The sequence below is a fragment of the Amblyraja radiata genome, chromosome 1 (assembly GCF_010909765.2).
Source record: "Amblyraja radiata isolate CabotCenter1 chromosome 1, sAmbRad1.1.pri, whole genome shotgun sequence".
Lineage (NCBI taxonomy): Eukaryota > Metazoa > Chordata > Chondrichthyes > Rajiformes > Rajidae > Amblyraja > Amblyraja radiata.
The window spans coordinates 180,498,642-180,511,604 of NC_045956.1; the positions used below are offsets into that span (position 1 = coordinate 180,498,642).

The window sequence follows — 12,963 nt, forward strand, 5'->3', positions numbered from 1 at the left end:
CTGGGCTTGTATACTCTGGAGTTTAGAAGGAAGAGAGGGAATCTCATTGAAACATATAAGATTGTTAAGGTACACAAAAATGGTGGAGAAACTCAGCGAGTGCAGCAGCATCTATGGAGCGAAGGAAATAGGCAACGTTTCGGGCCGAAACCCTTCTTCAGACTGATAGGGGGTGGCGGGGAGAAGGAAGGAAAAAGGAGGAGGAGGAGCCCGAAGGCTGGGGGATGGGAGGAGACAGCCCGAGGGCTGAGGATAGGGGAGGAGACAGCAAGGGCTAACAAAATTGGGAGAAATCAATGTTCATGCCCACAGGATGCAGACGCCCCAAGCGGAATATGAGGTGCTGTTCCTCCAATTTCCGGTGTTGCTCACTCTGACAATGGAGGAGACCCAGGACAGAGGGGTCAGATTGGGAATGGGAGGGGGAGTTGAAGTGCTGAGCCACCGGGAGGTCAGGTAGGTTCTTGCGGACCGAGCGGAGGTGTTCGGCGAAACGATCGCCCAACCTCAGCTTAGTCTCACCGATGTAAGATTGTTAAGGGTTTGGACATGCTAGAGGCAAGAAACATGTTCCCGACGTTGGGCGAGTCCAGAACCAGGGGCTACAGTTTAAGAATAAGGAGCAAGCCATTTAGAACGGAGACGAGGAAACACTTTTTCTCACAAAGAGTGGTGAGTCTGTGGAATTCTCTGCCTCAGAGGGCGGTGGAGGCAGGTTCTCTGGATGCTTTCAAGAAAGAGCTAGATAGAACTCTTAAAAATTGAGGAGTCAGGGGATATGGGGAGAAGGCAGGAACGGGGTACTGATTGGGGATGATCATATTGAATGGTGGTGCTGGCTCGAAGGGCCGAATGGCCTACTCCTGCACCTATTTTGGTTCCGTAGAGCCTCAACATTGAAGCACTGTTTTTGTATTCCAGTCATCTTGAAATAAATGCTGGCATTGAATTTGCCTTCCGGTCTCGGGTCAGGACCCAGCAAGAGGTTTCGTCTCCACGGATGCTGCCCGACCTGCTGAGTTATTTTTAGAGATACAGCATGGAAACGGGCCCTTCGGCCCACTGAGTTCATGCCAAGCACTCATTCACATTGGTTCCATGTAATCCCACTTTCTCATCCACTCCGTACACACTTGGGCCAATTTACAGAGGCCAATTTACCTATTAAGCCGCATGTGTTTTTTGGATAGATAGACACAAAAAGCGGGAGTAACTCAGTGGGACAGGCAGTATCTCTGGAGAGAAGGAATGGGTGATGTCTTTTGGATATCATCTATCAGTTTTTTGCTGCAGATTGCAGCATCTGCAGGCTCTCTTTTATCTCCAAGAAAATCCACGAGGTGTTTGTGAATCAGTAAATAAAAATAGAAAATGCTGGAAATATGCAGCAGCAGGTGAGACAGCATCTGTGGAGCGAGATAAGAACTCCGCAATTATACTTTTAGGCTCGCTTTTGAACGCGGTATTGCAGCATCTGCAATCTCTGTGTTGGTTCCCGCTGGCTGTTAACCGTGGGATGTCAGCAACTGCAGTTCTGTTCCCGCTGGGGTTTTAGCACGGGTTTGCAGCATCTGCAGGTTTGCACCGCTGGGGTTTGAGTGCGCAATTGCAGCATCTGCAGTGACTGCATTTGGAAAGCAGTGACAGGATCAGTCAAAGCCAGCATGCATTTATAAAGGGGAAATCATGCTTGATTAATCTTCTGGAATATTTTGAGGATGTAACAAGTAGAATGGATAAGGCGTATCTGGACAGTGGATGTGGCGTATCTGGACTTTCAAAAAGCCTTTGACAAGGTCCCACACAAGAGATTATTGGGCAAAATCAGAACACATGGTATTGGGGGTAGGGTATTGACATGGATAGTGAATTGGTTGGCAGACAGGAAACAAAGAGTAAGAATTAACAGGTCCTTTTCAGAATGGCAGGCAGTGACCAGTGGGGTGCTGCTAGGTTCGGTGCGGGGACCCCAGTTATTTACAATATACAGTATATTAACGATTTAGACGAGGGAATTAAGTGTGACATCTCCAAGTTTGTGGATGACACAAAGCTGGGTGGCAGTGTGAGCTGCGATGAGGAAGCTATGAGGCTGCAGGGTGACTTGGGTAGGTTGGGTGAGTGGGCAGATGCATGGCAGATGCAGTATAATGTGGATAAATGTGAGGTTATCCACTTTGGTGGCAAGATCAGGAAGGCTGATTATTATCTGAATGGAGTCAGATTAGGAGAAGGGGCGGTGCAACAAGACCTGGGTGTGCTTGTACAACAGTCACTGAAAGTAAGCATGTGGTACAGCAGGCAGTGAAACATAGAAACATAGAACATAGAAAATAGGTGCAGGAGTAGGCCATTCGGCCCTTCGAGCCTGCACCGCCATTCAATATGATCTGTGGCAGAGAATTCCAGAGTCACCACTCTCTGTGTAAAAAATGTTTTTCTCATCTCGGTCCTAAAAGATTTCCCCCTTATCCTTAAACTGTGACCCATTGTTCTGGACTACCCCAACATCGGGAACAATCTTCCTGCATCTAGCTGCAATCTTCCTGCATCTTGTGAAGAAAGCTAATACAATACAATACAATACAATACAATTCAATTTATTGTCATAGTTGGTCTTCAGTTGAAGAAGTTGGCCTTCATAGCGAGAGGATTTGAGTACAGGAGTAAGAGGTCCTAATGCAGTTGTACAGAGCCCTGGTGAGACCACACCTGGAATATTGTGTGCAATTTTGGTCTCCTAATTTGAGGAAGGACATTATTGCTATTGAGGGAGTGCAGCGTAGGTTCACCAGGTTAATTCCCGGGAGGGCGGGACTGACATATGATGAAAGAATGGAGTGACTGGGCTTGTATTCACTTGAATTTAGAAGGATGAGAGGGAATCCTATAGTAACATATAGATTTCCTAAGAGGCACGTTAGAGGCAGGACAAATGTTCCCCATTTTGGTGAAGTCCAGGACCAGGGGTCAAGGTTTAAGACAAAGGTGTAGGCCATTTAGGACTGAGATGAGGAAAAGCTTTTTCACCCAGAGTTGTGAATCTGTGGAATTCTCTGCCACAAAAGGCAGTGGATGCCAATTCACTGGATGTTTTCAAGAGATAGTTAAATTTAGTTCTTAGGGCTAAAGGAATCAAGGGATATGGGGAGAAAGCAGGAACGGGATAGAGATTTTGGATGATCAGCCATGATCATATTGAATGGCGGGCCGAATTGCCTACTCCTGCATTTATTTTCTATGTTTCTCTCCATTGGTTCCCGCTGGAGTTTTGCAGCATCTGCAGGTCTGTCGTGCTGGGGTTTGGGCGCGGGTTTTGCAGCATCTGCAGGTCTGTAGTGCTGGGGTTTGGGCGCGGGGTTTTGCAGCATCTGCAGGTCTGTAGTGCTGGGGTTTTGCAGCATCTGCAGGTTAGTGGTGCTGGGGTTTGGGCGCGGGGTTTTGCAGCATCTGCAGGTCTGTAGTGCTGGGGTTTGGGCGCGATGTTTTGCAGCATCTGCAGGTCTGTAGTGCTGGGGTTTTGCAGCATCTGCAGGTCTGTAATGCTGGGGTTTGGGCGTGGGTTTTGAAGCATCTGCAGGTCTGTAATGCTGGGGTTTGGGCGCGGGTTTTGCAGCATCTGCAGGTCTGTAATGCTGGGGTTTGGGCGCGGGGTTTTGCAGCATCTGCAGGTTAGTGGTGCTGGGATTTGGGCGCGGGTTTTGCAGCATCTGCAGGTTAGTGGTGCTGGGATTTGGGCGCGGGTTTTGAAGCATCTGCAGGTCTGTAATGCTGGGGTTTGGGCGCGGGGTTTTGCAGCATCTGCAGGTTGGTGGTGCTGGGGTTTGGGCGCGGGGTTTTGCAGCATCTGCAGGTTAGTGGTGCTGGGATTTGGGCGCGGGGTTTTGCAGCATCTGCAGGTTAGTGGTGCTGGGGTTTGGGCGCGGGGTTTTGCAGCATCTGCAGGCTAGTGGTGCTGGGGTTTGGGCGCGGGGTTTTGCAGCATCTGCAGGTTAGTGGTGCTGGGGTTTGGGCGCGGGGTTTTGCAGCATCTGCAGGTTAGTGGTGCTGGGGTTTGGGCGCGGGGTTTTGCAGCATCTGCAGGTCTGTAATGCTGGGATTTGGGCGCGGGTTTTGCAGCATCTGCAGGTTAGTGGTGCTGGGATTTGGGCGCGGGTTTTGCAGCATCTGCAGCCACTACATTGGTTCCCGCCGGGTTTTCCCGCCAGTGGGCGGGTGGAGCGTCCTTGGCGACCGGCCGGGCGCCGAGCGAGGGGGCATGCGCAGTGCCGGCAGTTTCCCGGCCGGAGCATGCGCAATGGCTGCAAGTGAGGGGTTGGGAGCATGCGCAGTGGCCCGGTCGGGCTGAAGCATGCGCAGTGGGATGGCGCCCGGCAGGGGTTGGGTGGACGCATGCGCGGTGCGGCCTGGTGGCCTGGAGATGGAGGTCGGGCGGAGTGAGGTGAGAGAGGGGAGAGGGAGAGGGAGAGGGGGGGAGAGAGGACAGAGGGATGAGAGTGGGGGGGATAAGGGTGAGGGAGGGGGAGTGTTTGAGGGGTGAGGAGGAGATGAGGGTTGGTGGTTGGAGGGATGAGAGTTGGGGGGGGGGTGAGGTTGAGTGTGATGAATGGAGAGCAAGGGGGTGAGAGGAGGAGGGAGTTGTGGGGACAGGAGAGGGTGTGGGACGGGGGAGGGTTAGAGGGAGAGGCACTGAGGGGAGGGGAGGAGTGTGAGGCAGGAGGATGAAGAGTGGTGGAAGGGGAGTTAGGGGGGGGGGGGGGGTGGGGAGTGATGTGGGGAGTGAGGGGAGGGTGGGGGGGGGAGTGCGGGGGGGTGGTGATGGGGGAGGGGGTGTGAGGGGGGGGGGTGGGGTATTTTGTGAGGGGGTGGTGGGGCGATCGGCAGTGAGGGGCCGGGAGGGCGGGTGGGGGAGTGAGGGGGGGGGAGTGAGGGGAGGGTGGGGTGGGGAGTGAGGGGGGGGTGTGGGGTGTGAGGGGGGGGGGGCGAGTGAGGGGGGGAGTGGGGGGTAGGGGGGGGTGTGGGGGGGGTGAGGGGGCGTGAGGGGGGTGGGGAGTGAGGGGGGGGGGGAGGGTGGGGTGGGGAGTGAAGGAATGGGTTTTGAGGGGGGAGGATGGGTTAGGGGATGGGTTGAGTAGTGGGGAGCGGAAGTGGGGCGTCGGGGGGGAGGTAGCGCGGGTTGGTGGTGTGGGATTTTAATTTATCTGCGATCGTTAATGGTGCTTATAGAAACAGAAAACTTAGGTGCAGGAGTAGGCCATTCAGCCCTTCGAGCCAGCACCGCCATTCAATGTGATCATCCACAATCAGTACCCTGTTCCTGCTTTTTCCCCATATCCCTTGATTCCTTCAGCCCTAAGAGCTCTATCTAACTCTCTTGAAAGCATCCAGTGAATTGGCCTCCACTGCCTTCTGTGACAGAGAATTCCACAGACTCACAACTGGGTGAAAACGTTTTTCCACATCTCAGTCCTAAATGGCTTACCCCTTATTCGTAAACTGTGACCCCTGGTTCTGGACTCCCCCAACATGGGGAACATGTTTCCTGCCTCTAGCCTGTTACAATGGTCCATAAATCAGAATCCCTGCCTCCCTGCACCAACTACTCCGCCACAAATTCACCCGTCCCATCTCCCTGCTTCTACCCTCACCACAACATGGATAGGTAAACATGTAGCAGTACGGCACGGTGGCGCAGCGGTAGAGTTGCTGCCTCACTGCGCCAGAGAGCCGGGTTCCATCCTGACTACGGGTGCTGTCTGAACGGAGTTTGTACGTTCTCCCCGCGCTCCAAAGACGAGCAGGTTTGTAGGTTAATTGGGTTTAGTAAATTGTAAATACACACAATTTACACAAATTGTGTGTAAGATAGTGTTAGTGTACGGGGATCGCTGGTCGGCGGGGACTCGGTGGGCCAAAGGGCCTATTCACGTGCTGTATCTCTAAACTAAACTAAACATTTCAGGTCATGGTGATAAATGTCGGGGAGCCAGAGCAGCGGTTTACCGTGGTGGGACCATTCTGACCCTAAACGTTGCCTGCCCATTCTCCACAGATGCTGTCCGACCCACTGAGTTCCTCCAGCACTTTGTGTTTTGCCCAGAGTCCCAGCATCTGCAGTCTCTTGTGTCTCCATTTTGTATTCTCTTGCTCCCACTCTACTCCCCGCCACCCCCTATCAGTCTGAAGAAGGGTTTCAGCCCGAAACGTTACCTATTTCCTTCGCTCCATAGATGCTGCTGCACCCGCTGAGTTTCTCCAGCATTTTTGTGTACCCATCTGTCCTGGGTCTCCTCCATTGCCAGAGTGAGCAACACCGGAAATTGGAGGAACAGCACCTCATATTCCGCTTGGGGAGCCTGCATCCGGCGGGCATGAACATTGAATTCTCCCAATTTTGTTAGCCCTTGCTGCCTCCTCCCCTTCCTTAGCCCTCGGGCTGCCTCCTCCCATCCCCCAGCCCTCGGGCTCCTCCTCCTCCTTTTTCCTTCCTTCTTCCCGCCACCCCCTATCAGTCTGAAGAAGTGTTTTGGCCCGAAACGTTACCTATTTCCTTCGCTCCATAGATGCTGCTGCACCTGCTGAGTTTCTCCAGCATTTTTGTGTACCCACTCTACTCAGCCTTTGTTCTCTTGTTTTTCACACCTTATCCTTCCATTTCTCTATTTCTCCCTCTCCCCTGACTCTCAGTCTAAAGAAGGGCGGTGGAGGCGGGTTCTCTGGATACTTTCAACAGAGAGCTAGATAGGGCTCTTAAATATAGCGGAGTCAGGGGATATGGGGAGAAGGCAGGAACGGGGTACTGATTGGGGATGATCACATTGAATGGCGGTGCTGGCTCGAAGGGCCGAATGGCCTACTCCTGCACCTATTGTCTATTGTCCCAAAACATCACCCATTCCTTCCCATTGCTGCCTGTCCTGCTGAGTTACCCCTGAGTTACCCCAGCATCTGCCATTCCTTGCTGCACACTTTCACGTTGCTCTCCTTCCGTGCATTGGGCAAGCTGTTGCCATTGTATGTTTTTGAGCGTCTGCGACGTGCTGTCTTGCAGGTGATTGCGACGACACCACCAAGAGCCTGTTGCATGGAGGAGGAGGAGGAGGAGGCTGTGAGTCAGGCCAGCAGTCCCGGCAGTGGGACCCACTTGTCCAGTGTGAGCGGCTTCTCACTGGGAGAGGCCATCGTCCAGCGAGCAAAGCAGGTAACCCTCAACGCTGTCGAGAAGCCAGTCACAAAGATCTACAGGATGGAATCAGGCCCTTCGGCCCACTTTGTCCATGCTGACCAAGTTGGCTTACAGGGCTAGTCCCATGTGCCCGCATTCAACCCGTATCCCTCTAAACACTTCCGATCCGATTGATAGGTTCTTGATTAGTTGCTTCCCAGCTGTTATCAGGCAACTGAACCATCCTACCTCCAACTAGAGAGCGGTCCTGACCTCCCATCTACCTCTGGAGACCCTTGAACTATCTATAATCGGTCAGGATTGACTATCTTTGATTGGACTTTATGAATGAATGAATAAGTTTATTGGCCAAGTATTCACATACAAGGAATTTGCCGTGCTGCTCCGCCCACAAGTGACAACACGACAGTTAGGAATGACACATAAAACACTAAGCATTAACATTCTCTTGCTCTAAACGTTATTTCCCTATCCTGTATCCGTACACTGTGGACAGCTTGATTGTAATCATGTGTAGTCTTTCCTCTGACTGGTGAGCAGACAACAATAGGGCTTTTCACTGTACCTCGGTACACATGACAATAAACTAAAGTAAATTAATAAAGTTGATGTTAATATTGGAGCAGATTAGGAGCAGGGATATACTCCAACTGTCTACCTCAGTAGAGACCCTTGGACTTTCTTAAATCGGACTTTACTGGCCTTGCACTAAACCTTGCGAATGGCATGTTGGCCTTTATAACAAGAGAAATCGAATACAGGAGCAAAGAGGTCCTTCTGCACTTGTGCAGGGCCCTAGTGAGACCACACCTGGAGTATTGTGTGCAGTTTTGGTCCCCTAATTTGAGGAAGGACATTCTTGCTATTGAGGGAGTGCAGCGTAGGTTTACAAGGTTAATTCCCGGGATGGGGGGACTGTCATAAGCTGAGAGAATGGAGCAGCTGGGCTTGTACACTCTGGAGTTTAGAAGGCTGAGAGGGGATCTTATTGAGACATATAAGATTGTTAAGGGTTTGGACACGCTAGAGGCAGGAAACATGGTCCCGATGTTGGGGGAGTCCAGAACCAGGAGCCACAGTTTAAGAATAAGGGATAAGCCATTTAGAACGTAGACGAGGAAACACTTTTTCTCACAGAGAGTGGTGAGTCTGTGGAATTCTTTGCCTTAGAGGACGGTGGAGGCAAGTTCTCTGGATGCTTTCAAGAGAGAGCTAGATAGGGCTCTTAAAAATAGCGGAGGAAGGGGATATGGGGAGAAGGCAGGAATGGGGTACTGATTGGGGATGATCAGCCATGATCACATTGAATGGCAGCCCTTCGAGCCAGCACCGCCATTCATTGTGATCATGGCTGATCGTCCCCTATCAATAACCCGTGCCTGCCTTCTCCCCATACCCCTTGACTCCACTAGCCCCTAGAGCTCTATCTAACTCTCAAATCCATCCAGTTACGGCCTCCACTGCCCTCTGTGGCAGGGAATTCCACAAATTCACAACTCTCTGGGTGAAAAAGTTTTTTCTCATCTCAGTCTTAAATGATCTCCCCTTTATTCTAAGACTATGGCCCCTGGTTCTGGACTCGCCCAACATTGGGAACATTTTTCCTGCATCTAGCTTGTCCAGTCCTTTTATAATTTTATATGTTTCTATAAGATCCCCCTCATCCTTCTAAACTCCAGTGAATACAAGCCTAGTCTTTTCAATCTTTCCTCATATGACAGTCCCGCCATCCCAGGGATCAATCTCGTGAACCTACGCTGCACTGCCTCAATCACAAGGATGTCCTTCCTCAAATTAGGAGACCAAAACAGTACAAAGTACTCCAGATGTGGTCTCACCAGAGCCCTATACAATGCAGAAGAACCTCTTTACTCCTAAACTGAAATCCTCTTGTTATGAAGGCCAACATTCCATTAGCTTTCTAATGGAATTTGGTGCTTTCTGCTGTCCTTGATGTTCTTTTAAGAAAGAGATGAGGAGGAATTTCTTTAGTCAGAGGGTGGTGAATCTGTGGAATTCTTTGCCACAGAAGACTGTGGAGGCCAAGCCAGTGGATATATTAAAGGCAGAGATAGATAGATTCTTGATTAGTGCGGGTGTCAGAGGTTACGGAGAAAAGGCATGGGAATGGGGTTAGGAGGGAGAGATAGATCAAACGTGATTGAATGGTGGAGTAGACTTGATGGGTCGAATGGCCTGATTCTGCTCCTATCATTTATGGTCTTATGATCTTCTATACCTTTTGCGTGATGGGATTCTGACATGGAGAGAGAAATGAGGGAGGTCAAGGGGTCCTGTTGCAATTGTCACATCTGAAGGAAGTTTCAGTGGCAGGCGAGCTGCTGTTACGTCTGTGGAATTCTCTGCCTCAGAGGGCGGTGGAGGCCGGCTATCTGGATACCTTCAAGAGAGAGCTAGATAGGGCTCTTAAAGATAGTGGAGTCAGGGGGTATGGGGAGAAGGCAGGAACGGGGAACTGATTGTGGATGATCAGCCATGGAGCTGCTGGCTCGAAGGGCCGAATGGCCTACTCCTGCACCTATTGTCTATTGTAAACAGGAACCACAACATCTTGGGCTTGTTGTCTAACGTTCCTCTTGGGGGCAACCTTTTTACACAGAGGGTGGTGGGTGTATGGAACGAGCTGACAATAGACAACAGGTGCAGGAACAGGCCATTCCGCCCTTCGAGCCAGCACTACCATTCAATGTGATCGTGGCTGATCATCCCCAATCAGTACTCCGTTCCTGCCTTCTCCCCATATATCCTGACTGCTATCTTTAAGAGCCCTATCTAGCTCTCTCTTGAAAGTATCCAGAGAACCGGCCTCCACCACCCTCAGAGGCACAGAATATCGCAGACTCACCACTCTCTGAGAGAAAAAGTGTTTCCTCGTCTCCGTTTTAAATGGCTTACCCCTTATTCTTAAACTGTGGCCCCTGGTTCTGGACTGCCAGAGGAGGTTGTAGATTTAGAGGGATATGACGATGGTGGCACAGTGGAAGAGTTGCTGCCTCATGGCACCAGAGAACCGGGTTTCATCCGGACTACGGGTGCTGTCTGTACGGAGTTTGTACGTTCTCTCCGTGACTTGTGTGGGTTTTCTCTGGGTGCTTTGGTTTCCTCCCACATTCAAAAAACGTACAGATTTACTATAGCGAGAATTCTCCAGTCATCAGCTGTGGAGGTCTTCCTTTGCCTGCCAGTCCCTTTGCGATTAGTAAGCTCACCAGTGCTCTTTTTCTTCTTAATAATGTTCCAAACAGTTGATTTTGGTAAGCCTATGGTTTGGCTGATGTCTCTAACAGTTTTATTCTTATTTCTCAGTCTCATAATGGCTTCTTTGACTTTCATTGGCACAACTTTGGTCCTCGTGTTGATAAACAGCAATAAAAGCTTCCAAAGGTGATGGAAATACCAGAGAAAAGACTAGGTGCTGAGAGCTCACTTATACCTGCATTAAGGAGGCATTTAAACACACCTGAGCAATTACAAACGCCTGTGAAGCCATGTGTCCCAAACATTATGGTGCCCTGAAATGGGGGGGACTATGTGTAAACACAACAGTAATTTCTACATGATAGACAATAGGTGCAGGAGTAGGCCATTCGGCCCTTCAAGCCAGCACCGCCATTCACTGTGATCATGGCTGATCATCCACAATCAGTACCCCATTCCTGCCTTCTCCCCATATCCCTTAACTCCGCTATCCCTAAGAGCTCTATCTAACTCAAAATCTATAAAAATGTGAAACCAAATTGTATAAAAATGGCCTGTTATAAAATCTGACAATGTGCAATTTAATCACATGTGATTTTTTTTCTATTACAAACCTCAAATTGTAGACTGCAGAGGCAAATAAATAAGTGATGGGTCTTTGTCCCAAACATTATGGAGGGCACTGCGTTTGAGCGTGACCTCTTCTGCTGCTTGCATAGAAACATAGAAAATAGGTGCAGGAGTAGGCCATTTGGCCCTTCGAGCCTGCACCGCCATTCAATATGATCATGGCTGATCATCCAACTCAGTATCCCATCCCTGCCTTCTCTCCATACCCCCTGATCCCTTTAGCCACAAGGGCCACATCTAACTCCCTCTTAAGTATAGCCAATGAACTGGCCTCAACTACCTTCTGTGGCAGAGAATTCTACAGATTCACCACTCCCTGTGTGAAAAATGATTTTCTCATCTCAGTCCTAAAAGACTTCCCTCTTATCCTTAAACTGTGCCCCTAGTTCTGGAGTGTATACCTATTGGCAGATGTGCAGAGTGTGCTCACTTGTTGCTGTCCTTGCTGCAGGGCACTGAGCTGTGGTCCCAGCTTCAGTCAGGACCAGATACTGGAGAGCTGACTTCAGCAACGGCGGCCCGTCTGCTCACGGCAGGAGCAGAGCTCTCGCAGACCCTGGAGGAGGGAACCATCACCGAGCAACTGAGCCCGCAGAGCCAATCCGGGCAATTCCAAAGCCCACACATGTTCGGTACGTGACCACGTCAGTGTTGTGCATGAGTCCATGTTTTCATCTTAGTTGTATTTTTATAAATGGTTTGATTTAGTTTACTTTCGAGAAACAAGCCTTTCGTTCCACAGTCCTCGCCCACCAGCGATCACCTGAACACTAGCACTATGCTGCACACTAGGGACAAGTTACAAAAGTCAATCCACCTACAAACTTGCGTGTCTTTGGAGTGTGGGTGGAACCGGAGCTGCAGGAGAAAACACACATGGACACAGGGAGAACGCACAAACTCCTCGTAGACAGCATCCGTAGTCAGGATGGGACCCAGGAACAGCTAATGGAATAAGCATCAACAGTGCTGACAAGGTCAGCATTTACTGGTCTTTGTCAACTGTTCCTCATGCTTTAGGTTTACTGAGTTAACCGTTGTTGTGCATGCTATCTATTCAGAACAGATAATACTCGACATAGATACAATCAGGTCAAACTCCAGTCCAACAGGTAGAGCAAAGGGGAAGATACAGAGTGTAGAATATAGTTCTCAGCATTGTAGCGCATCAGTTCCACAGACAAAGTCCAATGTCCGCAACGGGGTAGAGGTGAATCGGACAGTACCCTAGCTTATGGAAGGGCCGTTCAGAAGCCTGGTAACAGAGGGGAAGAAGCTGTTCCTGAGTCTGGTGGTGCGCGCTTTCAAGCTTCTGTACCTTCTGCCGGATGGGAGTGGGGAGAAGAAGGAATGACCGGGGTGGACACAGGGACAAGTCTTTGATAGTGTTGGCTAATTTACTGAGGCAGCGTGAAGTGTAGATGGAGTCGATGGTGGGGAGTGTGGTGTGTGTGATGGACTGGGCTACATCTACAATGGTGGGGAGTATGGTCTGTGTGATGGACTGGGCTACATCTACAATGGTGGGGAATGTGGTCTGTGTGTGGGACTGGGCTACATCTACAATGGTGGGGAGTGTGGTCTGTGTGATGGACTGGGCTACATCTACAATGGTGGGGAGTATGGTCTGTGTGATGGACTGGGCTACATCTACAATGGTGGGGAGTGTGGTCTGTGTGATGGACTGGGCTACATCTACAATGGTGGGGAGTGTGTGTGTGTGATGGACTGGGCTACATCTACAATGGTGGGGAGTGTGGTCTGTGTGATGGACTGGGCTACATCTACAATGGTGGGGAGTGTGGTCTGTGTGATGGACTGGGCTACATCTACAATGGTGGGGAGTGTGGTCTGTGTGATGGACTGGGCTACATCTACAATGGTGGGGAGTGTGGTCTGTGTGATGGACTGGGCTACATCTACAATGG

At 50.4% G+C, this 12,963-nt stretch overlaps 1 protein-coding gene across 1 annotated transcript in view; it reads left to right on the forward strand.

Moving 5' to 3' along the window:
* The first annotated feature begins 4,363 nt into the window (after positions 1-4,363).
* The window catches only part of LOC116986795 (collagen alpha-1(I) chain-like), a 67,831-nt gene continuing 59,231 nt past the window's right edge, over positions 4,364-12,963 (forward strand). The window contains exons 1-3 of the mRNA XM_033042535.1: positions 4,364-4,441; positions 7,052-7,201; positions 11,487-11,667. Of these exons, the coding sequence (XP_032898426.1) occupies positions 4,364-4,441; positions 7,052-7,201; positions 11,487-11,667 (409 nt within the window). The remainder of the gene's footprint in view (positions 4,442-7,051; positions 7,202-11,486; positions 11,668-12,963) is intronic.